Consider the following 27566-nt stretch of genomic DNA (forward strand, 5'->3'; position numbering starts at 1 on the left):
ATCATTTTACTAAACATCTACATATCACGAGTGAGAAACCGATTCCCAGAGAGGCACATGGCTTGCCAAAGGTCAAAAGTGAGTGAGTGGCAGAATCAAGACTTTGACCCAGGTCTTCTGATGCTGGCTTCACCACTTGACAGTTGATGGAAAAGAGAGTGCAAGAGTCCATGGGCCACTAGTTGCTACATTTCATCCAAGGAGAAGAGTGTGAAATTCCTAGATTAGTACTTATCAAGTTGGGGCCTCTGAAATTTAGCCTGCAGGCCCTTTAGCATTAAATAAAAGAAACAGCCTTTGAGTCACCCCTTCTTCCTCTTTCCTTTCTCCTTTCTCTTCTCTCTTTTTTCCCTTCTCCCTCTCTCCCACGTTGCCCCCATCCTTTCCTGTTCTAGCAGCACTGAAGTGAGGAAAAACAGCGCAGGGGCCTCCCAAGCTCCTGGTAGCACATCACTGCTGGCTTTCTTCTCTATCACCCTGGTCTCCCTGGGGCGGGAGTGGGGGTTCCAGTTGTGTATCCTCATGTCACCATCCTTCCCTGCCTCACTGGGAACACCACCCTCTCACGTTCTCTCTGGTTTTTATCTTCAAGCAAGTCGCAGTCCCTGACAAATGCCTTCAGCTTCTCTGAGTCCTCCTTCTTCCGGTCTTCAGCCAATGAGGATGAAGCCAAAGCGGAGACCATCCGGAGCTTGAGGAAGTCCTTTGCCAGCCTCTTTTCAGATTAGCTCTCCAGACACACGAGGGCACCCGGCCCAGCCAGGAAAGGCATCTTGAGACATTTGCCAACAAGAGACAGCCACGCTTGGTAGTGGTGTCCTGTGACCTTGACATGTGTGGCCCCTTCCTCTGCTCCGTTGTGCTAAGTGATGGTGTGCAGCTCAGAAAGGACTATGCAAAGGTCTCAGGGCAGGTGCCTAACCAGCGAGGGGCACCTGACATCAGAGAGGATAGAGCTGCTTTCCTGTAGTCATGACAGCTTCCTCTGAGGTCATCGTTTGCTGTGAGTTTAGTGGCCTTATTGTGACAGAGCCATCATGTCTTATTCTTCCTTGTGAAACCAGGATTCCCTTCACTGAGGACTCCTAGTAGTTTAACCTGTCTCAGCTGCAGTGCTAAGCATGCCATCCCCCCAACCCTTAGTCAGTGCTGCCTGTTTAGGGAGCATATACTTACCGAGAAGTACTATTGGCTCCAAGTGTTAGGAACTTACCCACACCTGGATCCCTTGTCACACCAGTTTAACTGTTTAAAACCCACCTGCCCAGCACATGAGCTTCCTCAACTGCTGTTGTGGTGAAGCACCTTTACTCTGCTGATACTGGAGAGAACAAGGATGTGAAGTTTCCCTCTTTTCCCTCCTCTGGAGAGCAGTTCTTGTGTGTGTGCTGCAGTGATCTTGAGCTCTGAAGCTACACTGTAGAGAATGCATGTCACTGTAACAGCAGTATGCCAAGTTTTGTGTTCATCTTCAAATAAATGTTAAGACCTTTGGTGTAATAAAAGCAGCAGCATTAACCAGCATTTGATTCAGCCGTGAGGTCTCCCCTAGGCCACTCTTTTGACTGAGAAAGTGTATGTGAGGCATGTGTGTGTGTTTGCAAGTGTAGGGAAGTGAAAAGTCTAGGAGGGTGAAGCTGTTTGTGTCAGTATTTGTGTGAATGTGTTTGTGTGTAAGTGTGATTGTGGATTATGGCTGTGTTTGCAAGTGCTTGAGAGTATGGCTGTCCTTTAGATGCCACTTATACTGGGCCTCCTGACACCTCCCTGGTAAATCTGTTTCCTCCAGGACAGCTGGACTTCCTTCAGTAATGCAGCATTTCTACCAATTTTACTGAATTTGTAGCCTTTCTAATAAGCATAGCACCTTTGCTCCTGTAGCAGCCATGTTAGACCTACTTCTCGGGCCCATCAGGCTTATCAGTTAAAGCCTGCACGGTGGTGCCAACGAGGCTAGACCGACCTGCTCTGATGAGTGGAGTCCCACAAGCTTGGCCCTAGGCATCCTGAAGAGGACTGAGATTGAGAGTGGGCTCCGAGGGATTTTACTCTGGTTTCTTCATGACTCTCTGCTACTCAATCATGTATTCCCAAAGATCACAAATGCTATGAGGATAAATACCACATCTGCATTAATAAAAAGAAATCAGTATATTAACATTTTATCAAATAATTTCCTATACATAATGCCTATCCTACTAACTCAACAAAATAATACTCATCCAGATGCCACTATGTTGCTAATCCTCCTCACAAGGAGTAGATGCTGAGAGAGAAAAGAATGAATTTGTCTGGTACCAGGGTCTCCTTTCTAACTCAGTCCATGCTTTCAGGGTTCAAGGATCTAGAACTGTACTTCTTCTTACACTTAAAAAACAGGAAGTAGAACCTCCCGTTGAGTGACACCTAGGGGGGTGGCAGCCGTCTTTCCACCACAACACATGTAACTAGGGAACAAACTACTAACAAACCAAACAAAAGGGTTGGGGGAGAGGGAATACCTATGCTCAAGGGAATTGATCTTTATGATTCTTCTGTTTCCAACCCAGAGTCTACCACTTGCAGTCACTTCTATCTCCCAATTCCAAATATGTTTAATAGAATGCATTGATTTCATCAAAAAGCATTTATTGAGCATTTACTATGAGCATAAACATTGTGATGGATTCAAGGAAATATTTACTAACACTTTCGTAGTGACTGCTAAGTTCTAGCACAATTCAAAGCACTTAACATATATCAATTCATTTATTCCTTACAACCCTGTATTATAGGTACTATTATTATTTTACAAATGAGGAAACAGAAGCATATCAAGATTCAATAACTTTCTCAAAGTCACCTAACTGGTATGTGGTGGAGCTGGGATTTTTTTAACACAAGCAGTGTAGCGGCAGAACTCATGGCCTTAACTACTTTGCTATGTTACTTTTATTTAATCTAGTAGAGGCAACAAGATATAATTTTATTGAATTGTACATAATGTGATAACAAAATAAGAGATGTACACAAAAATTCTTCACAACCATATTCATCTCCTTCCTTCACCTTCTGTCTATCTCTTGGCCCCAGAGAAAGGAGGGATGGGAGAAGGTCAGAGTACTTGTTACCAGGGTTGACTCCTTGTCCTAGAGCCATGAGTAACATACACAATGTATCTTATTCTGATCGAACATAATTCTGGTTCTTAAAAAATTACTCATTCTTCCACATGTGATGTCAGACCAAAAACCACAAGTGGCTTATTTAGAAAATGAGTCACCCTGGAACTGCTGGGTTGACAAAAAGGGGAGGCATTTACCATAGGTCATGTAGCACCCTAGTCCAAAGGACACATAGATTCTGCCCAACCCTTAGTAATGGGGTGGGGTGGGAGATGGGGGAGTTCCATTCAGAAACAGCCCTCTTGGTACGTAATAAGGATAGCCCCAGAGACTGGGAAATTTGCCACTCACAACAATCAATAAATATTTGATGAGTACCGTGATAATAAATGATCTAAAGCTGGGCCTTGCAAAGGTTGGGACGGCCCACTATAGATCTTGGTCTGTAGGCCAGTTGTGACCACTGTGCAACCATCTTTGCAGCTGATAGGGATTCCCTACCCCCATCTTATTTCCAGATTAATATGGTAGAATGCTTCATCCCTGCCCACATGGAACTTCCCATCTCCTTGGGTCAAGATGAATTAATTGTGCTCATCATTTATTTGTTCACAACTCTTTATTGTGTACTTACTAAGCTCAATAAATTTTGTGGGAAGAATATAAAAATGAGTTAAGCAAGGATTCTGCCCTCACAAAGTTTACAGCCCAGCATATATACAAATACAATATGAAGAGGAAAGTGGTCAGTGCCATAAGACAAATGCAGTCAAAATGTTAGTTTGGAAAAAAATTAAGTTTGATAAGTATCGGTGAGGATATGGGAAATGGAACTCTTACACGTTGCAAGTGGGAACATATGTTGGTACTACCACTTTGGGGAACAATTTGGCAATATCTAATGCACAAACCCTATGACTCAGCAATTCCATTTCTAGACATTCACTTTAGAGAATCTCTTGCACATATACACAGGGAGGCAAGTAAAAGAATATTGATCTCAGCACTGTTTGTGAAAAATGGAAACAGTTGTCTCTCATGTGGGAATTAAAACAAATTGTAGTTTATTCATAAATTGGAATACTATGTAGGAGTTAAAAAATATTTGAGGAATTCGGTTAAGTTCAATAAGATATGGAAGTAGAATGAAAAAGAACCAAGTAAGTGTAAAATGGACAAAAAGCAGTATGTGTTGTTGGCGTGGAGCATACTTCTGGCTTGGATGGTCAGAGGAGACGGCACCCTAGTGATGAGCTGTGAGCAGCCCACAAGATTGGGAGGCATGCCAGCTGGGGGGCATGGTGTGAGCGCACAGTACTCAGTCACTGAATTTTACAGCTGGAAGTTTCATCTAGTTCTAGCCCCTCATTTTATAGATGAGAAAACCGAGGCCCATGCAACTTAAGGACCTTGCTGAGGAAGTTAGTAATAGAAGCAAATGAGTCTCAGTCCTAGGTGTCTGATGGGCCATTTGGGATACTGTCCTTTGTGAGATAAATGAATGGGTTTCATTTCCAGGGACACTCCAGGGAGGGAGAGGCTTACTGGAGCATTTGACAGAGGCCAGGGAAGAAATGGGAAGAGATAGTGTTGGGCAGCAGAAAGAGCCTTAGCTTTGAAGTCAAACCTGAGTTTAAATCTTTGCTTTGTTCATTATTAGCTTATCGATTTTGATTATAAGTTGTTTAGCTTTTCTGTATCTCAATTTTCTCATCTATAGAATGAGAACAATATGACCTTTCTGAGGAAGTTGTTTTAAGAATTAAATGAGGTAATTCATCTAAAGTCTGTTCCTAACAGTGGTTGGCATGTGAGAGGATCACAAGAAATTTTCTGTCTCATAAAGAGAACACCAGTAGAAGCCCCAAACCCTCCTTGGCCGGGACTCCTCCAGGAGCAGCTAAACAAATGCCAGTCATACCTTTCTTCATCTCCTGTCATCAGGAGGGCCTCTAGGGCAATTTCATCCAACTGATTCCTTTTCTAGGACTATGACTCTTTTAGGTTGAGTTGGTTAAATTGAATTGAGGGTAGATACCTGGGGAGGCAAATGCTTCTGCTTAAGCATCCCACTAGCAATGAACACACACACACACACACACACACACACACACACACAGCGAAAACCACTGCAGCTATAGAAATGACAACACAAATCCCATATGACTCTAATGAACCAATTTTTAAACAGTCATACCACATGATCATTCCTACAGTGGTGTGGTTTCCTTCAAACAATTCCTTTGGGAGGCTAAACATTTATTCCAACAAGCCTGCTGCTTATGCTCGGAAAATAATTGCCCTCAGATCTGTAGCTTTCAAATTTGAATTTCTGTAACTCTTGGAAGATCAGGAGTTCTTTACCTGGAAATCTAGAAATGCCCATGCAAACTGCTCTGTGTATTGTGCATTTTGGCAGGTCCTCAACAAACAAACAAGATTAAGAGTCAGTGCTTTAGGGAGTGAATTTTGATTTTTTAAAAAAACACTTAAAATTCTTTTGGAGTCAACTGTAATGTGACTTACAATTTACAATGTGACTGTAAATTAATGAGATAATTTTGTGTGGCTTATAGACTGGTTCTGAAGGAAATTAATCTCAGAAAAGGAGTCTGATATGTTTTGAATAGTTTCTCTTTGAAATAAATGTCAAGCCCAACCAAGATTATTGATTTTGAAAGAGAGAAGATGCATGTCAACAGGTAAATTTGGTTGATTGTTATAAATAACCTTATTACTGTCTCATTCTCAACTCACAGACTACATTCAGAATAATGTTTTCCTCCTCAAATAATCATAACAATTATGCCTTACATTTGTATAGTATTTTACAGTTTATATAGAACCTTGCGATTTAAAGACACTTTACTGTTTATAAAGCACTGATTCATCTGTCATTTTGTTAGATTCTCACAATAGCCCCATGAGGCTATCCCTCATTATAGGTGACTTCCGAGTGTCTGAGCTTTGGGTTCACACTTGAATGGTACTCTTCCTCCTACAAATCTCTTTGGACTTCAAAGCCTGTTGATTGTAAACACATGGGAAAAAATAATGCAATGATTCATTTCCTCTGATGTACTCTCCTCTTATTCAGCACCCTATCACTCTTTGAGAACTTGCTTTCTATCTTGCTTGGATATTGATATAGTTACACACACACATTTGTGCTTGTCCACTGGTCTATATTTTCAGGAGTCTTTTCTTCTCTTATTTCATGGTCCATACTCCCCAGCCTTTCTTAGAGAACAACCTGAGAGAGAGGGGAGGAGGAAACACCAGAGAGCTGTTTCAGGGATCCCACCCCACATGAAAATGAATGCTCCCCAGGGAACACTGCACCGCTGGGCATTTTCATCCACCTCCATATCCACATACATCCCTTTTGATAAGAATCTCCACCCTTCAGCTAAGTCCTCCAGGCATTTCACAGCAGAAAGCCGCAGCCATCCCAGTAGATCAGGTTAAGATCACTGATCGCCTAACAAACCCTAATTGTTCTGGATCCAGTTCTTGAGGAAGCCAGATTAGCTCTATCAGATTATTGGTGGGATGACACAGGTTTGGACTTCTTGGATCCACTCTGGAGCTCATGAGTAATGATAGAGAATTGCAAGACTAGACCCAGGGAGCCCATAGATGGCTCAGCCAAGCCTGACCTGTTAACACTCTGAAGCCCCTCAAACCAACCTTGAGACCTGAGTGGCTTGGCCAGTGGACTGAAATGACATTTGGGCTGCTCATTTGCCTTTGGAGTTTCACTGGGCTAACATAGTATAACTCGGGATCTAAAGACACTTTGAGTTTGAATATTTAACACCTAAACAGTGCATTTTTCAACATATTTCAATATAATATTAGTAGGAAGAGTTCACTAGGTTATTTCTTCTTAAAGGCTATTCCTTTATTCTGTCCCCATAGCTATTATTCTGGATTAGGACCTTTATTCACGCCTCTTATTGTGACAGCCTCTAATTGGGCTTCCTGGCTTCAGTGTCTTGCCTATTTCTGCGAGGTACCCTTCTTTTAAAATCTCTGATCATCAAAATCTTTCTGTGGATCTCCAGGCTTAGAGAGTGGAGTCCAAACTCCTTATCTTGGTATTTAAGGTCCCCTAGAGTCTTGCCTCGATTTACTAGGGAGGCAGTATGTCTAGTGGTTAGGTATTTGGGTTTTGAGGTCAGACAAACCTGGTTTCAATACTGGTTCTACCATTTGCTAGCTGTGTGACCTTGGGCAAATGACTAAACCTGTCTAAACCTCAGTTTCCTCTCTGGTAGCAATTGTAGTAATACCTCATATGCTTGTTGTTAGGATTAAATGAGATAATGCATGGAAAGTGCTGTGTGCAGGTACCTCACACATATAAGGAAGATCCCGATAAATTTTATCTATCCTCACTATTGCTTTTCAACCATATCTCCCTCTATTTAGTTGTGTCTAAGCTAATGTAAAATTCACTGTCCTTGCTTTTGCATTCTTGCTCCACACATATGCTTACTTTATTGTTGTCAGCTGTCCTTAAAAATTCCTTTTCCTTTATAAGCCAATATGACCTCAATAAAAAAAAAAAATTCCTTTTCTTATCCTCGTTACCCATCCAAATCATGCATATCCTTCAAAGCCCAGCTGAAATATCACCTCCTCCATGAAGCACTTTCTGCCCACCTTAGTGGTCGCCCATGATTGTTCTCTCTCCTCTAGACTCTTAGAATACACTTATTGCCTCTACTACTTACATAGATTTTTTGCAAGTTCACACAATTTTTTTAAAACGTATCTATTTTGTCTCTTTATTCTGTTCATAATCTTGAACTCTTGTTAATGATTTTTATATTGAATTATTTTCTTCAGCTTTTTTTTCCTTCCAAAGTCCATGTTTTAGGTTATTCTGAACCCCAGATTTTTTCCCAACATATTGTTATGAAAATTTTAAAATACACAGAAAGTTGAAGTAACGGTACAGTGAACCTCCTTATTCTCACTATCTATATTCTACAATTAACAGTTTATTATACTTGCTTTATCCCTTATCTGTTTATCCCTTTGCATCCAACAATCCATCTTATGTTTTTAATGCCTTTCATAGTAAGTGCCAAACATCAGTACACTTCACAAATCATGATATAAGCTAATTACATCTGGTGAGGACATTGAAGATGATCTAGTTTATCCCCGGATTTGATCGATGAAAAAACTAAAGCTCTAAGATATTAAGCAATCAGTCTAACATTCATCAATCAATCAACAAATATGTGCTGATCACCTACTCTATGCCTGGTATTCAGCTAGGTCCTGGGCATATAGTAATGAACAAAACAGATAAACTCTCTGCCATCATGGAACTTACAGCTTAATGGGGAAGATAAATATTGAACAGACCATTACAAATATTTAAACAATAAAGTATATGGGGATCCAACCAAGTGGTGGGCTAGAAAAAGGATTCTGAGAGGAATCATTACCTACTGTTCTGATCCCCAGACCCTTTCTGTTGCTGATTTCCAAAGGCTTTCACATATAATAATAATAATCATCTCTCTTTTTTTCCTACATGGGTAAGTGACTATAGTGTAGAATTATTATTGTTGTAAAAATAAGAGATACCTCACAAATTCCTCCAGAAGAGACTAAATGCTGCGAGGCAGAGTCGAAGGTGAAGCCTCTGTGGAAGAACAGATTCTTAGGTATATGGCGATGTCAGCCTGAGCCCAGTGGTTAAAGCGGTGAACTAGAAATATTGGTCTCTCAGGAGCTAGGACAGAGATGCTCAGGTCAGACTACAGGAAGCATATGAACTCAGGCAGAAGGGACCCTAGACTCGGAGAAAGCTCCTCTTAGGGTAGGACCACAGAATTACAGATATAAGGATTTTGTTAAGAGTGGCTCCTGAACTGGACTTTGTACCTATTTTTTTTTTAAAGATTTTATTTATTTATTTATTTTCCCCCAAAGCCCCAGTAGATAGTTGTATGTCATAGCTGCACATCCTTCCAGTTGCTGTCTGTGGGACACGGCCTCAGCATGGCCGGAGAAGTGGTGCGTCAGTGCGCGCCCAGGATCCGAACCCGGGCCACCAGCAGCGGAGCGCGCACTTAACCGCTAAGCCACGGGGCTGGCCCTGTACCTATTTTTAGAGTTGTAATTTCCTAGTAGGCGGAGTATGTGTGAATGAAACATGACTTTTCCTTAGGAAATTTCTAGATGTTTCTCTCCTATTGAATGGTTTAAAGATTTCACAGTTTCTCTTCCAAGTTTGCTCTGTTAGGATCTATTTTACTGTTCTAAGGTAAAGAAATGGGTCCGTGGCTGGGTCCAAGACAAAGGAGTAGGTCAGAGATTTATCAAGGCTTTAAGTCTGATCTTTAGATTTCTGAGGCCAGAGTTTGGCCACTAAGCTAAGTTCATGGATTGACTGAGCACATTCCCAACAGGATCCTTTTCCCTAAGACTGCCATTTCAAGGGACATCATTATGTCTGGAGAGACTAGCTTTCTTGTCTCTTTTCTTTCTTTTTTTTTACATTTTTTAAATATATTTTTTATTGAGGTGAATAGACATATAACATTATATTAGTTTCAGGTGTACAACATAATGATTCAATATTTGTACATATTGCGAAATGATCACCACAATAAGTCTAGTTAACATCCTTCACCACACGTAGTTACAATTTTTTTTTTCTTGTAATGAGAACTTTTAAGATCTACTCTCTTAGCAACTTTCAAATATGCAATACAGTATTATTAACTGTAGTCACCATGCTGTACATTACATGCCCATGACTTATTTAGTGTATAACTGGAAGTTTGTACCTTTTAACACCCTTCACCCATTTTGTCTACCCCCCACCCCACCCCTGCCTCTGGCAACCACCAATCTGTTCTCTGTATCTATGGGCTTGGCTTTTGGTTTTTGTTATTTTTTTTTTAGATTCCACATATAAGTGAGATCATATGGTGTTTGTCTTTCTCTGTCTGACTTATTTCACTTAGCATAATGTTCTTAAGGTCCATCCATCTTGTTGCAAATGGCAAGATTTCATTCTTTTTTATGGCTGAATAATATTCCATTGTATATATAATACCACATTTTCTTTATCCATTCATCTATTGATGGACACTTAGGTTGTTTCCACATCTTGGCTATTATAAATAATGCTGCAATGATCATGGGGGTGCATATATCTTTTTGAGTTAGTGTTTTCATTTTCTTCAGATAAATACCCAGAAGTGGAATTGCTGGATGATACAGTAGTTCTATTTTTAATTTTTCACAAACCTCCTTACTGTTTTCCATAATGGCTGCACCAATTTACATTCCCACAAACAGCACACAAGGGTTCCCTTTGCTTCACATTCTCGCCAACACTTATTATTTCTTATCTTTTTGATAATAGTCATTCTAACGGGTATGAGGTGATACCTCATTGTGGTTTTGATTTGCATTTCCCTGATGATTAGTGATGTGAAGCACCTTTTCATGTATCTGTTGGCCATCTGTATGGCTTCTCTGAAAAATGTCTATTCAGCTCCTCTGCCCGTTTTTAAATTGGATTGTTTGGTTTTTTGCTATTGAGTTGTATGAGTTCTTTATATATTTTGGCTATTAACTCCTTATCAGATACATGATTTTTCAAATATTTTCTCCCATTCAGTAGGTTGCCTTTTCATTTTGTTGACAGTTTCCTTTGCTGTGAAGAAGCTTTTTAATTTGATGTAGTCCCGCTTATTTATTTTAGCTTTTAGTGTCAAATCCAAAAAATTATCACCAAGATCAATGTCAAAGAGCTTACCTCCTATCTTTTCTTCTAGGAGTTTTATGGTTTCAGGTCTTACCTTTAAGTCTTTAATCCATTTTGAGGTAGTTTTTGTGCATGGTCCAGTTTCGTTCTTTTGCGTGTGGTTGTCCAGTTTTCCCATCATTATTTATTGAAGAGACTGTCCTTTCCTCGTTGTATATTCTTGGCTCCTCTGTTGTGAATTAATTGACCGTATATGCATGGGTTTATTTCTGGACTGTCTATTCTCTTCCATTGATTTATGTGTCTGTTTTTATGCCAATACCCTACTCTTTTGATTACTATAGCTTTGTAATGCAGTTTGAAATCAAGGAGCATGATGCCTCCAGCTTTGTTCTTCTTCCTCAAGATTGCTTTGTCTATTCAGGGTCTTTTGTGGTTCTATACAAATTTTAGGATTTTTCTTTTTTATTTATTTTACATTTGGTAAGTAGGCCATTTGTAGATAACCCTAAATACTTGCTGAATGAATGGATGTCATCAACGGGGAGGATTGTGAGTAGTTTGTATTATTATTCCCAATTATTCACTCTCCTTCTTGCTTGTAAGCTGATGATACATCCCTACCCATTTGCAAGTGATTTGTCTCCCTGTCCCACTGACATGGGGTTTGGTTATGGGACCTACTTTGGCCAATGGCATGGAAACCAACACAACTGACTCCATGAATGCCAACTCATTTGGTTCTGCCACTGCCACAAAAATGGCCAGACTGGGTCTCAAAATGGAAAGACAAGTGGAACAGAACCACAGCCAGTTTGTAGCTGCCAGCATCTAATGAGAGCGATAAAGGCATGTTTGTGTTATAAGTAATTGGTGTTTTGGAGTTGTTTGTTTCTACAGCAAAGCTGACTGATACATATTGACAAAAATGTATTGAGACTAGGCCTTCCCTGGAGTTTTGCCTACAGTGGGTAAGATGCCTCAAAAAGCTAGTTTTTGAACTATTGCAATATTACAGGAGGATGGTTTGGCAATTAAAGGAGACATTCAGTGAGCAAGGGTAGTATGGAAAGAAGGGTAGTATGGAAGTCTCAACTGGGAAAAGGACATGGTATTTCCTTGACTTTAAAATCTTTACGTTAGTTTGTTACATTCTTCTTGGGCTCCCTAGACAATCCTTTTTAAACCTTGGAGTTTGGTTTCTCCGATAAAAGCTGTGGCCTATGAAATGACTGACGGTATTATTGAAAAATGAAGTTGTTTTTAATTTTTGATAAAATTCTTTCAAGCATTCTACTTGAAAATAACCTTTCTTTCAAGCAACCGTCTAGTGACATAGAAATCAGCAGACTTGCTGAATTTTTATCTGAAAATATGGTTATAGATCCTCTTCCTGTGGAGTGACAGTATAAAGCAGCAATGCCTTTTACAAGATCTGCTGAACCTTGTGGGTACCATCTAAAATGTAACAGATGGGGCCGGCCCAGTGGCACAAGCAGTTAAGCGTGCGCGCTCCACTGCGGTGGCCCGGGGTTCGCCAGTTCAGATCCCGGGCGCGCACTGACGCACCGCTTGGCAAGCCATGCTGTGGCAGCATCCCATATAAAGTGGAGGAAGATGGGCACGGATGTTAGCCCAGGGCCAGTCTTCCTCAGCAAAAAAAGAGGAGGATTGGCATATGTTAGCACAGGGCTGATCTTCCTCACAAAAAAAATAAATAAATAAAATGTAACAGAAATGGAAATGAGAGCATTCTAAAAAGTCCTAGATTTCTAACTTCTTATTAACTGCATCGCCATTTTGGACCCTTTAATACTGTTTTCGAAAGCAAATAGTACCCTTATTCAAGTCCCCTAATTTTGTATCCTTGTAATGTTCTGGCTGCTCCCAGACCTGCTTCCTTCATCCATTCTGAAAAAGTAGGCCAGATAAAGCCCAAAGTGTCACTGTCATCAAAGCACAGCCCTGAATCACACAGCCAGAATAGTTCCCCACTGCCTATAGCATAAAGGCCAAACTACAGCTTATCATCAAGGCTGTCTGCAAACAAAACCCAGTATACGGTCTTAGCTTCCTATAACACAAGTCCTCTACTCCACACTAATGACCTACTCTCTGTTCCCTAAATACAACTTGCGCTTTTCTGCCTGTTCACCTCTGCTCTCTCTTTCTCTTTTGCGTGTCCAAATACTCCTCATCCTTCAAGCCCTCGCTCATGTTTCATCCATGAAGCTGTCTCTAACAATGCAATTACAAGGAATTTGGGTCTCATTACTACCACAAGGAACATGGAATGACACAGGCTTTTTGGAACCCAATATTGCCTGACTTAATGAAGTCAAAAGACAATCATTTATTATTGTAACTTCTTAGGGGCTAAATAGCTTGAACAGAAGGCAAAAAGATAAACATCACATTCAAGCCTATTCTATAAGGCCAGATAATGCCGTCGGCAATTTATTTAGAATTTAGGGATAAAATACAAACACTAAAATCAGTTTTTTAAAGTAATGGCTACTGCTCAAGCAATCCTTTCAGAACCCAGAGACCCTTTAAAGATTGAGTTCTTAGGACACATGGAGAATAAGTCTTGAAAGGCAGGGAGATCTGTGCATTCTCTAGAAGATATATAAACCATAAATATTATTTTTAGTCCAGTAGTTTTCAAACATTTTTTTATGTAATAGAACACCTTTTTTATTTTTTCAAAAAATTTTACGTGGAGTCTTAATGTATAAAGCAGATTAAAGTAAATTTCTTCTGACTAAGGCAGGATAGCAGATCAGGCACACCACTGGGTTGACCTCTCTCTTGTTCCTTTGCCCCAAGGTGATCCTTGTGTCCCTTCCATGGAACGCCGAGTGTCTAAAAAACAGTTTATCGTTGATCTAGTCCAACTCTGCTACCCAGTCTGCAACATCTCTGATGACTATTCACCCAGCCTGTCTTTAAATATAAGATTTTAGACTTCCTGCTTAGCTGAATCTGAGCTACGGTTATTTTGTAACCATTATCAAAATGAAGAAGTTGGGGCTGGCCCCGTGGCTTGGTGGTTAAGTGCGCGCGCTCCGATGCTGGTGGCCCGGGTTCGGATCCCGGGCGCGCACCGAGGCACCACTTCTCCGTCCATCCTGAGGCCGAGTCCCACATACAGCAACTAGAAGGATGTGCAGCTATGACATACAACTATCTACTGGGGCTTTGGGGGGAAAAAATAAATAAATAAAATCTTTAAAAAAAAAAAAAAAAGAAGAAGTTGAAGCTGCTCAAATCGAAACCCACCTGGGATGCACAGGTCAGGAACCTTCAACAGATAGTAACAAATGCCATGTGTGCCAAAGTACTCAGAGAGCGACGAGGGGAGAGGCTCAGTGTCAACCTCTGGATCAGAGCCGACTGCCTCCAGCCCAGTGAAGGCAGGCAGAAGGAGTTCTACACCGTGTACCTTGGAAAATGGGATTGGGCTCTTTGGCAGTATCTTTATTCCTTCAAGCCTCAGGACTGCTGGTTGTTTGAAATATCATTTTAATTTAAACATTTACCCTAAGTGACAGGATCAATCTAATGAAAGATTGCAAAGCGAATCTTAAAAATGTATTCCATATTACCATTTTGTCACTAAGGCTCCTCCTCTCTTTTATAATGAAGTTCAAGACTTTAATAGATGGGATCTTCTAGATCACAAAACACATGTATTTTTCCTTGCATGAAAAAGGAGCTTCTTAAAAACCAGTAAACATCTAGATGGCATTGTGGGAAGAGGAATTCCTCATGCCAGGTTCCACATCCAAAAGAACTGATGAAAAGTACTACATAACAGATAATCATGGATAAACACTAGTGGGAAGCTTAACTTCCTACTTGTCCAGAGCCTCTGGTGGAATCACAGATAGGGCTAAGCCCGAGTTCCCACTCTCGCCCCTGAGTTAGGTGTTCTTGCCTTCCAACAAACCCTGAAAGGCCTGAGGGTTGTGAGATACAAGGGTGGAGAGGAAGGCACAAGTCTACCTGAAAGAAAATGATTCATTTAAAAATATGCTGTATTCAGATACAGTATTAAAGTGAGTATAAGATTCTGTACTCTACTGTGAGTATGAGTGTGTCTTCTGGAAGCCAAACTGGGAAAAAACAAAACAACCGAAGTTGAATTTTGGTAGATGTGTACCAGCCCATGGGTGAAATGCCAGCAAGGTGCCATCTGGGAGCATGTATATTAGAGAGCACAAAAGACAGTAGTGTTTCTGAGAAAACACCTGGCAAACCCTCAGAACATATAATTTAGGCAATCAAACAGAACCATGAAACAAATACATCAACATAAAACCTACCAATCAACCACTTTGCTTCTTCTGAACTATGCTGACAGTGGTAGCGTTGTTCCAAACACGGATGGTTTGTTATTTAATGGGTAGCAACAAGATGCTAGCATAGCTGGTTTCGTGTTGACAGTGTATGCTTAGGACTCATTTGGGATCCCTGCTGCATAGTTACCCATGCTGGAGATAAAACACTGTGTGGGATTTCTGCCCCTAACAGGACTTAGTGTGAAGTGCCTTTAGTGGGATGAAGTAACACTGGGTGGTAGCACTGAAAGCAGGAGCCTCTGGTTGGTACTGGCCAGAATTGTATCTAGTCTCCTCCACTTTATTCTGAATTTGCCTCCTTTAAGAAGTTTTCTACTTGGCTGCAATCAGTCTAGATGTGAGGCATAGAATGAAGACATTTGCTTTCTTTTTGAGAGCCGTGAAATCTTTCTGAGGAAAGAAACATCCATTAAGAAAAGAATTTTTAGGGCCGGCCCTGTGGCTTGGTGGTTAAGTGCGCGCGCTGCGATGCTGGTGGCCCGGGTTCGGATCCCGGGTGCGCATCGAGGCACCACTTCTCCGTTCATCCTGAGGCTGAGTCCCACATACAGCAACTAGAAGGATGTGCAGCTACGACGTACAACTACCCACTGGGGCTTTGGGGGGAAAAAATAAAATAAATAAAATCTTTAAAAAAAAAAAAAAGAAAAGAATTTTTAAATCTAATTTACATGTACATTTAGAATAATTGAATCTTAGAACTGGAAGGAATTTCAGAGGGCATCTAGCTCAGACTCACCTGTCACAACCTGGCATGGAGCTGTGCATGGGGCTTGGAAAGTACAAACAGGCAAACAGTAAAACTTTATGCTTTCAAATTCTATTATTTCAAATTTTGCAATATTTCATAAGAAATATTCTCTCACAGAAGAGTGAAAAGAAAAATAAAAGCCCATGTTATTTATGATATTTAAAATATATAATCAGGGCCGGCCCTGTGGCTTGGTGGTTGAGTGCGCGCGCTGCGATGCTGGCGGCCCGGGTTCGGATCCCGGGTGCGCATCGAGGCACCACTTCTCCGTTCATCCTGGGGCCGAGTCCCACGAGCAGCAACTAGAAGGATGTGCAGCTACGACACACAACTATCCACTGGGGCTTTGGGGGGAAAAAAAAAAATAAAATAAAATAAATAAAATCTTTAAAATATATAATCAAAGAGCTTCAGGATCAAAGGGAAAATGCAAAATGATATTACAAAATTTCTAGAAAATTCTGATATTGAAAACAGACATGTCAGAATCTCAGGGATATAGCAAAGCAGCACTCAAAGTTAATAATATGAAATACCTATATTAATAAATATTAACATAAATTAATTAAATATGCAACTAAAAAAGCAAGAAAACAAAAGGAAAGAAAGCAAAATAAAGAATTGATAAGGATAAAAGCAGAAATTAATGAGGTTTAAAAATGAGACTAATCAAAAAGCTGTTTCATTGAAAAATTAAAAATAAACAATCCAATAGCCAACCTAATTTTTTAAAAGGGAAAGAAAGCCCAAAGACACAAAATAAGAAATAGCAAGGGGAAAGTAACTTTTAAAAACCACAACTCTATGCAAATACATTGAAAAACCTACATGAAATAATTTGGTAGGATAGCAGTTCTCAAACATTTTGGGCTCCTAAAAATTACTGAAGACCCAAAAGAACTTTCACTTATGTGAGTCATGTCTATTAATATTTACTATATTAGATATTAAATTTGAGAATTTAAACAATATTTATGTATTAATTTTTAAATAATAATAAACCTATTACATGTTAACATAAATAATAATTTTATGAAAAATAATTATATTTTCCTTAAAAAATTGCTGAGAAGAGTGGCTTGTTTACATTTGTGCAGATCTCTTTAATATCTGGCTTAAAAGAAGACAACTAGATTCTCACCCGCTTCTGCATTCAATTTGTTGTGATGTCATACACTGTAGCCTCTGGATAACTCCACTGTATTAACTGTGAGAGAATGAAAGTGAAAGAACTTGAGATTTGATGTTCTAGAAAAATATAATTTACTAACAAAAAACTAGAGACCAATCTCATTAATGAATATTGATGCAAAAATCTTAAATATTTGGAAATAGAACCCAACAGCATATTAAGCAAACATCATGATCAAGCAGGACTCATTCCAGAATTGCAAGAATGCTCTAATATTAGGATATCATAATTCATCATAAGTAAGTTAAATAAGTAAGTCCTCATATTAATAGATTGAAGTATTTGACAAAATTAAAAACCCATTCCTGATAGAAACAATAAAATAAGAACGAATGGATACTTTCCTAAAGTCATAAAATACAAAAATTGTCGTTATTTCCTTAGCATGAATTTACATACATACTGCTTTTATGCTTTTAATTTTATATATGATATAGATATGGAGATGGAGATAGAGATAGAGATGAGATAGAGATACAAATAGAGACAGAGAGATATCTTAGCCCCCAGACCAGCATCTTATTTAATGAGAAACACTAAAGGCATTCCTACTGAAGTCCGATTTAAGAAAAGGGTGACCACAATCACCATTATTTAACCCGATATTGGAGGTGTTAGTCAATGCTATTAGATAAGAGAAAGCAACTAGAGGCATAAGAATTGGAAAAGAGGGACAAAATTATCTCTTTTTGGGAAAATCCAAGAGAATTGATGGAAAACTACAAATAATTAGAGACTTGAGTTAAGAAGCAGGAAATTAAGTGTCTCCCCCCCCACTTATTTAACATGCCACATTTCTGTTTACTCTTTGTTTTATTCCGTTAGTCTATTTTTCTTTTTGTAAACCAGTATCACACAATTTTAATTACTATAACTTTACAATATGTTTTGATTGTGTTAGGAAAATCCTAGCCTTTTCTTCCTTTTCAAAGTCATCTTGATTATTTTCTCTTGCACTTTTTCTCTTCCGTGTGCAACTTAGGATCAAATTGTCAAGTTCCATTAAAAAGTCTTTTGACATTGTGACTGGGAAGACATTTAATTTGCATATTTATTTGGCAGGAGAATTGACATCTCTACAATATGACTTCCCATTGTGTAGCATACATCATTGCTCTAAGCAACACCTTCCCTGACCACCCTGTTTTAAATTGCATCCCCTCCAACACTCCCTGTTCTCCTCCCATGCTTTATTTTTCTCCATAGCACTTGTTTCCATCTAACATACTTTATATTTTATTGTTTAATTCATTTATTGTCTGTCTCCCCTTGCTAGAATGGAACTCCATGAGGACAAGTACCTTTGTCTTTCTTTACTGCTATAAATAGCCCCAAAACCTAGGACAGTGCCTGACACCTAACAGGTGTTCAACAAATATTTGCTGATGAATTAATTAATACAATTGGGCCCTCTTTTATACCTTAAATAACATTTTGTAGTTTTCTTCATATACAATTTGCTAATATCTTGAAGATTTGTTCCAGTTATGTTTGTTGTTGTTGCTATTGTGAAGAGAATTTTTTTCAATTTAACTTTCTAATTGATTGGAAATTAGAAAATTCTAATAATTTCTTACTTGATTGTCTTGGACTTCCTAGATAAACAACCACATAATTTGCAAATATTGTCTAGTCCTTTCTAGTATTTATACCTGAAATCTTTCCCTGTTTAGTATTTTCATTGGCTGGGACCTCCAATAAAATGTTTAAAATTATGAGTAAGGAGCATCCTTGTTTTGTTTCTGACTTTTAGGAAATCCTTGCCATAGCAAATTATTAAATATGATTAAATATGGTAAATAGATTTAATCAGGTTAAGGAAGTTTCCTTTTATTCCTAGGAAATAGGAAGGAAGCACAAAAGTTTTACATTTTAATATACTCAAATTATTCATATTGTTCTCTATGGTTTATACTTTTTGTGTCTTGTTTGAGAAATCCTTCCTTACCTCAAGGTCATAAAGATACTTTCCTGCACCTCCTTCTATACATCTGCCACTACTCTTTAGGTCTTTGATGTACCTGAAATTGATATTTGTGAGGTAGGAATACAGTTTCATTTTTTCCCCATATGGATAACTAATGGTCCCAGCATCACTTCTTTTTTTTTTTTTTGTGAGGAAGACCAGCCCTGAGCTAACATCCATGCCAATCCTCCTCTTTTCGCTGAGGAAGACTGGCCCTGAGCTAACATATATTGCCAATCCTCCTCCTTTTTTTTTTTTCCCTTTTTCTCCCCAAAGTGCCAGTAGATAGTTGTATGTCATAGTTGCACATCCTTCTAGTTGCCTTATGTGGGACCCACCTCAGCATGGCTGGACAAGCGGTGCGTCGGTGTGCACCCGGGATCCGAACCCCGGGCTGCCAGTAGCGGAGCGCGCATGCTTAACTGCTAAGCCACGGGGCTGGCCCCACATCACTTCTTGAAGAGTCTTCATCCACTTGCAGTGACGTTCCTATCATATACATCAATGCTTGGGTCTGTTTCTGGTTTCTCAGATTTGTTCCATTAATTTATTCATCTGTCCTTGCACAAATACTACACTATTTTCTTATAATTACTAAATCTTTATACCTGATAGGAAAAGTCCCTCACTACATTCTCCTTCAAAATTGTCTCTGTGATTCTTGGCCCTCTGCCCTTCCATAAAATTTTAGGATCAGTTTGTCAGGTTGACAAATTGACCCTCTTGACACTTTGATTGTAACTGTATTAAATATATAGATTAATTTGGGGGAGAATTGCCATTTTTACAAACTGGGTCTTTTAGTCCATAAATGTGATATATCTTTCCATTTATTTAGGACTTCTTGTATGTTCTTCAATAACATTTTTAAATTATCTTCACATAATTATCTCGCATAAGCTTTCTTAAATTTATTACTGGATAGCTTATAGCTTTTGTTGTTACAATAGAGACCATTTATTCTATTTTCTCATTGATTTATTAGTGACGCATAGGAATGCTTGTGTGTGTGTGTGTGTGTGTGTGTGTGTGTTAATGTTGATTTCCTTAGGAACTTTGCTGAATTCTCTCATTAGCTGTCTGTTTAGAAATTTTTGGATTTTCTGTGTAGACATTCATATTGTCTGTCAAGAAGGACTATTTTTTATCTTCCTTTACAATTCTTTAGCCTCTAATTTACTTTCCTTACCTCTTGATGAGCAAGAGTTCTTAATTTCAGTTAAGTTCTATTATCAATCTTTTCCTTCATGGTTATTGCTTTCTGTTCCTGTTTAAGAAATTGTTATGTATTCTCCTATGTTATCTTCTAAAAGCTTTATTTTTTTTTCCTTTCATATTTAGATCTACAGATCATCTGGAATTGATTAGTATGTATGGTGAGAGAGAGTAGTCAAGATTTATTTATTGTTAAATATAGATATCAAATTGATTCAGCACCATTGACTGAAAAGACCACCTATTACCCTCGAAATTACGGTGACAACTTGGTCATAAATCACTGTCATGAATCACTGTTTCTGAACTCTCTCTTATGTTTTATTGGTCTATCCTTTTGTAAATAGCACATTGTCTGAATTACTGTAGCTTTATAGTAAACCTTGTTATCAAGTAGCTTTACCCTCCAGCATTCGTCTTCATCAGAATTATCTTTACTATTCTTCAGCTTTTCAATTTCCACAAAAAGCCTTCTGAAATTTTTATTAAGGTTGTATCAATTTTGGAAGAACTGACATGTTTACAATATTGAGACTACCAATCCATAAATATGGTATATCCTTCTATTTAGGTCTTCTTTAATTCCTGTAAGTAATATTTTATAGTTTTCTGTGTAGAGTCTTCCACATCTTTTGCTAGATTTTTTTCCCTGGATATTTGATTTTTTTCTATTATAAATATATATCATATATATTATATTTATAAATATATGTTAAAATATTTAAAAATTTGTATTGTCTAAGTGTTTATTTCTGGTGTATGGAAATACAACTGATATTTTTGAATATTGATGTAATATCTAGCAATCTTGCTAAATTCACTTATTATTTGTAATGGTTTGTAGATTCTTTTGGATTCTACTTATGCAGTCATGTCATTTGTGAATTGTGATAGTTTTATTTCTTCTTTTCCACTCTGTATATCTTTTTTCTTTCTGGCCTTACTATACTGGCTAGGACTTCCTGTATAATGTTGACTGAAGTGATGATAGCAAGTATTCTTATCTTGTTTCTGACTTCAGGAGGAAAGCTTTCAATATTTCTCCATTAAATATATTTGCTGGGTTTTTTCCTGTTGTTTGGTTAATTTTTAGTAGTCCCTTTATCAGATTAAAGAAGTTCCCTTATATTCCTAGTTTATTAACAGTTTTTTTTTTAAATCAAGAGTGATGTTGAATTTTATCAAATACCTATTCTCTATCTATTAAGATGATCATATGTGGTTTCTTTTTTATTCTGTTAATGTGTGAAGTACATCTTTTGACTTTCAAATTTTAAATCAACCTTGTATTCCTGGAATAAACTGGACTTGGTCAAAATGTATCCTTTCTATATATCAATGATTTGATTTGCTAATATTTTGTTCTAGATTTTTTTCTATATATGAGAGAGATTGATCTGTAATTATCTTTATTCTTGATGTCCTTACCAAGTTTTGGTGTCACAATTATACTGGCCTCATAAAATGAGTTGTAAAATAATCCCTCTTTTACTATTCTCTGGGAAAGGTTTTCATTAGGGTGATGTTATTTCTTCCTTAAATATTTGAAAATTCACTGATGAAGCTATCTGAGCCTAGAATTTTCTTCATGAGAAAATTTTAAATTACAATTCAGTTTCTTTAGTAGATATAGGACAATTCACATTTTCTGTGTCTTCTTGTGTCGGTATTGGTAGGATGTGTTTTTCTAGGAGTTTGTCCATTTCGTTTAAAATTTCAAATTTATTGGCATAAAGTTTTTCATAATATCTTATCTTTTTAATATCTGCAGTACCTTATAGTTATGTCTCTCATTTCATTCCAAATATTGGTAATTCTACTTTGTCTAGTATTATTATAGCTACAACAGCTGTTTTTGACTATTATTAGTATATTAGTTTGATAAGGCTACCATAACAAAATCCCACAGACAGGGTGGCTTAAACAACAGAAATTTATTTTCTCACAGTTATGGAGGCTAGAAGTCCAAGATCAAGATGTCAGCAGGTTTGGTTTCTCCTGAGGCCTCTTCCCTTGACTTGCAGATGACTGCCTTCTTGCTGTATCCTCACATGACCTTTTCTCTGTTCATGCACATCCCTGGTGTCTTTGTAATACTATTCTCCTTTTCTTATAAAGACACCAGTCAGATTGAATTAAGGCCTACACCTTAATAGCCTTGTTTTTAATTTAATTACCTCTTATAAGGCCCTATCTCCAAATACAGTCATATTCTGAGGTACCAGGGGTTAGGACTTTGCCATATGAATTTGAGGGGACACAATTCAGTTCATAACAGTTAGCATGGCCTATCTTTTCCCTCTTACTTGCAACCTTTCTGTGTCCTTATAATGAAGGTGGATATCTTGTAGGCATCTTATGATTAGATTATTTTTAATTTACTTAGACAATTTCTGTCTTTTAAAAGGAGTTGTTAGTCTATTTACAGTTAATGTAATTGCAGTATATTTAGGTTCAATTCTACCATCTAATTATTTTTTTTCTGTTTGTCCAATATGTCCTTTGTCCTTTTATAACTCCTTTTATGTTTTATTTTGGATCAATTAAGAAATTTTTATTATTTCATTTTACCCCTTGTCTTAGCTTGTATTTATTCAATTTTTAATCTTTATTGTTACTCTAGAGATTACAACATGCATTTGTTAACAGCTTTATTATAAAAGCTGTAATTCACATACCGTGCAATTCATAACACTTGAAATGCACGATTCAGTGTTATTTAGTATATTCACAGGTTTGTGCAACCATCACTGCAATCTAAGTTTGAAATATTCTCATCATCCCCAAAAGAAACCATGTACCATTAGCAGTCACTCCCCACTACTCCCTCAGCCCTAGGCAAACACTAATCTATTTTCTGTCTCTATGGCTTTGCCTATGCTGGGCATTTCATATAAATGGAATCATACAAGATATGGTCTTTTGTAATTGACTTCTTTCACTTAGCATAATGTTTTTAAGGCTCATCCATCTCGTAGCGTGTATCAGAACTTCATTCCTTCTAATTGCTGAATAATATTCCATTGTATGGATATACCACATTTTATTTAACCATTCATCAGTGATGGACATTTGAGTTGTTTCCACCTTTGGGCTATTATAAATAATGCTATTATGAATATTTGTGTATCAGTTTTTGTATGGGCATATGTTTTAAATTCTCTTGAGTATGTACCTATGAGTGGAATTGCTGGATCATATGGTAACTTTGTTTATAACCTTTGAGGAACTGCCAGACTGTTTCCAAAAAAGCACTATTTTACATTCCCACCAGCAGTGTATGAGAGTTCCACTTTCTTAATGTCTTTGTCAACACTTGTAATAATCTGTCTTTTTGATTATAGCCATCCTAGTGAGTGAGGAGTAATATTTCATTGTGGTTTTAATTTGCATTTCTTTAATGGCCAATGATGTTCAGCATCTTTTCATGTGCTTTTTGGCCATTTTTATGTCTTCTTTGGAGAAATGTCTATTCAGAGCCTTTGTCCATTTTTAAATTGGGTTGTCTTTTTATTGTTGAATCTAAGAGCTCTTTATATATTCTGGGTACTAGACCACTGTCAGATATATGATATTCAAAAATTTTCTCTCATTCTATGGGTTGTCTTTTCTCTTTCTTGATAGTGTCCTTTGAAGCACCAAAGTTTTCATTTTTGTGAAGTCCAATTTATCTATTTTTTCTATGATTGTTTGTGCTTTAGGTGTCATGAAGATTTATGCCTATGTTTTTTTCTAAGAGTTCTTATAGTTTTAGTTCTTACAATTAGGTCTTTGATCTATTTTGAATTGATTTTGTATATGGTATGAGGTAAGGGTCCAACTTCATTCTTTTGCGTGTATATATCCAATTGTCCCAACATCATTTGTTGAAAAGACTATTCTTTCTTCCATTGAATTGTTTTGGCGCCCATTTTGAAAATTAATTCACCAGAAATGTAAGGACGTTTTTGGGGTTTTGATTTTTATATTTTACAGTTATTTCTACATGTTTGAAACAGAGAGAGTACATGAAAGTGTGAACTTACTACAGCATCTTAATGGAAAGTCACTATATTTATTTCACACTCTTCTTCTGTTAGCTCAGGAATTAATGTCTTTATTGAGTTTGATGCTTCCATAATCATGCTGTTGATTTTCTTCAAATATTTGCTGATTCTTTTTTTTTGCTTATTTGTGTTTGAGATTCCTTATTTGGATGCTTTTTGTGTTTGCCGTTGTCTAATTCATGTGCTAAATCAGGGAGTGCAGACATTCTTCCAAATGTGATATGACACTGGTCTGGTTTTTAGCTGTGGAGACTCCTTGTCTCTTCTTATGTTGGCTTTTACTGCTACACTGGCCTATTTTTATTATTCTAGTGCTCACATTTAGCACTTTGATCTGGATGTAGTTGTTGCTGATCATTGCTGAGAACAAGGGCGAATGGGGAGGGTTCAGCTGGCCTAATGACTCCAAATGCACCTCCCCAATTAATAACCCTGATGAATGCTCCCAGGTCCCTCCAGCAACTTGAAAATACTCATTCAGTGCTTGGAACCACTCTGAACTGCTTATGTTTTTTCAGCAATTTTCTCTCATGCTTTGATTATAGTTTTCTCTGAATTTTTTTCTCTATAGATTTGGTTAAATCTATTTTTCACGTATTCCTCAAAGTTCTGGTCTGCGATTGTTCTTTTTTTTTCTTGTTTTCTTATTATTTATTCTTTATACACATAATATATTTTTGTCATTATATAGAATTTTGCATGGGAGGAATTTATGGATTTGTTTCACTACCTTAATTCAATCTATATATTTCAATTTAAAAAGGGATTTTATTAAGAAATGCTTTTTCAGATAAATTAAAAATATAAAGCAGATCTTAGAGAAAACATTTAGGACATTAAAGACAATGCTATCATACACTTCAGAGATATCCAATTATGAATAATTGGTATTACTAACTACAAATCATTGATCATAGGGCCCACCCAGTACTTTGATATAATTGAAATACATTATTTACTGAATGAATGATAAATATGGTGGTTTAATGATAAACAAAGTGGCTTCATAAGGACAGCCATCCCCACACTTAGTAGTGCATTAGAATAATCTGGATTCCAGGGACACAGAGATTTTAAATTCAGTAGGTCTCTGTAGATAGAATGTGATCAGGGAATCCGGTTTTCACAACCACTCCCCCAATGACTCTGCTGGGCAGCCAGGTTTGGAAACTACTGTTTTAGGGCAGTGTTAGGAGTGAATTTTACATGCTGAATTTTAAAAAGCCACAGCTAAGTTTCTACTTATGTCTCTGTACATTTATGATAATAGTCAGAATTTATATAATGTTCTATTGTTTTATGTAATTCTCTAATTTGAGCCTTACAAAGTCCTATATTATACATGTTATAAGTTAAGTCTAAAGTAAACAGGAAATAAAAGCTAATATTTATTGTACCCCTTCCAAATACTGTGCCTAGTGATTTAATTTAAATCCTCTCATTTTTAAAAATTATTTATTTATTTATTTATTTTTCCCTCCAAAGCCCCAGTAGATAGTTGTATGTCATAGCTGCACATCCTTCTGGTTGCTGTATGTGGGACATGGCCTCAGCATGGCCGGAGAAGTGGTGCGTCGGTGCATGCCCGGGATCTGAACCTGGGCCGCCAGCGGCAGAGTGCGTGCACTTAACCGCTAAGCCACGGGCCCGGCCCCTAAATCCTCTCATTTAATCTTTACAACAGCCCTCCATAAATTATCCTTATCCTAGTGACAAGAAATTTTAGGTTCAAAGACCTAATGTTACTTGCTAAAGGACACGCAGCTAAGTACCAAACTGGAATTTGAGGCAGTAAAGTGGTTGGGAGTTTGAGCTCCAGGATCAAGAGACTTGGGTTCGATTCCTGGCTTTCTCAATTATAAGCTTGTAAACTTGGGCAAAGTTACTTAACCTTTCCAGTCTTCAGTTTCCTCATCTGTATATGGGTAATAATAATAATAGTACCTATTTCAGAAGTTGATTCATTGTGAAAATTCAATAAAGTAAAGCATGCAAAGAACTTAGCACACTGCCAGGCACCTGGTGAACCTTCACAAATGTTAGTTGTTATTATTATTATTATTATCATCATCATTATTATTATGATTAGGTTTGACTTCAAAGCCCACACTTGTTCCATCATGCCAATTTATCTCCATAAAAGAATGTGATAAAGAAAAAAGTATACAGGGGCCAGCCCTGTGGCTTACCGGTTAAGTGCGCGCGCTCCGTTGCTGGTGGCCCGGGTTCGGATCCTGGGCGCTCACCAACGCACCGCTTCTCCGGCCATGCTGAGGCCGCATCCCACATACAGCAACTAAAAGGATGTGCAGCTATGACATACAACTATCTACTGGGGCTTTGGGGGGAAAAATAAATAAATAAAATTATAAAAAAAAAAGAAAAAAGTATACAATGCCCATTTGTTCTTCATTATTTACTATTATACTTTACCTCTAAAGTCCTAAATTACATAACTTCCTATTCAACAAGAATTTCTTAAAAATATTTTGTATTTTGTTACAAATTTTGCAATTCATAGGGTCTGAGCTAACATATTTAGTGCTTTGTTGTACATGGTTTTATGTAGGTGAATGTCCTGCCCCCATCATGCCCCCACCAGCTGAATTCACATTATTCATGTAAGCTTTTGTCCTTTTAAGGTACTGTGCTGTGAAACTGTAAAAGGATGTGATCACAATTTGTTTTATATAATAATTATCTATATACCTATCTGTCTGAAGAAAGGTAATATGGAGGCAAGGCCATGTCTAATTCAACTTTGTATTCCCTCCTTGGCATTTATTAGAAAGTTGTATTGCATTAAATCAATCTGAATGTTAACTGAATGTTATTATAATCTGCTTTTTACAACTTTTAAAAATAAACTTTCTTGAGGTATAATTTACACACAATAAACTATACTAGTTTTTCAAGGTGCACAGTTTGATGAGTTTTGACAAATGTATATACCCATGTAACCACTCACCCATCAGTATACAGAATGTTTCTATCACCCCAAAAAGTGCCCTTGTCCCCTTTGCAGTCAATTCCTGTACTTCATCAGCCATGCACCCCTGGGCTATAGGCAACCACTGATCTGATTTCTATCACTAAAGATTAGATTTACCTGTTCTAGAATTTCATCTAAATGGAATCAGGAAGCAGGTACTCTTTTGTGTCTGTCTTTTGCTAAGCATAATGT

General features: G+C 37.7%; 1 protein-coding gene across 2 annotated transcripts in view; it reads left to right on the top strand.

Moving 5' to 3' along the window:
• SYN2 (synapsin II) overlaps positions 1–27566 on the top strand; it is a 224078-nt gene that overhangs the window by 180969 nt on the left and 15543 nt on the right. The window contains exon 13 of one of the 2 annotated variants that reach the window (XM_087431526.1): positions 593–1524. The exons of the other annotated variant lie outside the window; for it this stretch is intronic. Within the exon in view, the coding sequence (XP_087287652.1) occupies positions 593–728 (136 nt within the window). The 3' untranslated portion in view covers positions 729–1524. Of the gene's footprint in view, positions 1–592; positions 1525–27566 lie in introns of those variants that run through there. 2 annotated transcript variants of the gene reach the window in all.

This window comes from Ceratotherium simum, chromosome 5 (assembly GCF_057802395.1).
Source record: "Ceratotherium simum simum isolate JZ-2026a chromosome 5, ASM5780239v1, whole genome shotgun sequence".
Lineage (NCBI taxonomy): Eukaryota > Metazoa > Chordata > Mammalia > Perissodactyla > Rhinocerotidae > Ceratotherium > Ceratotherium simum.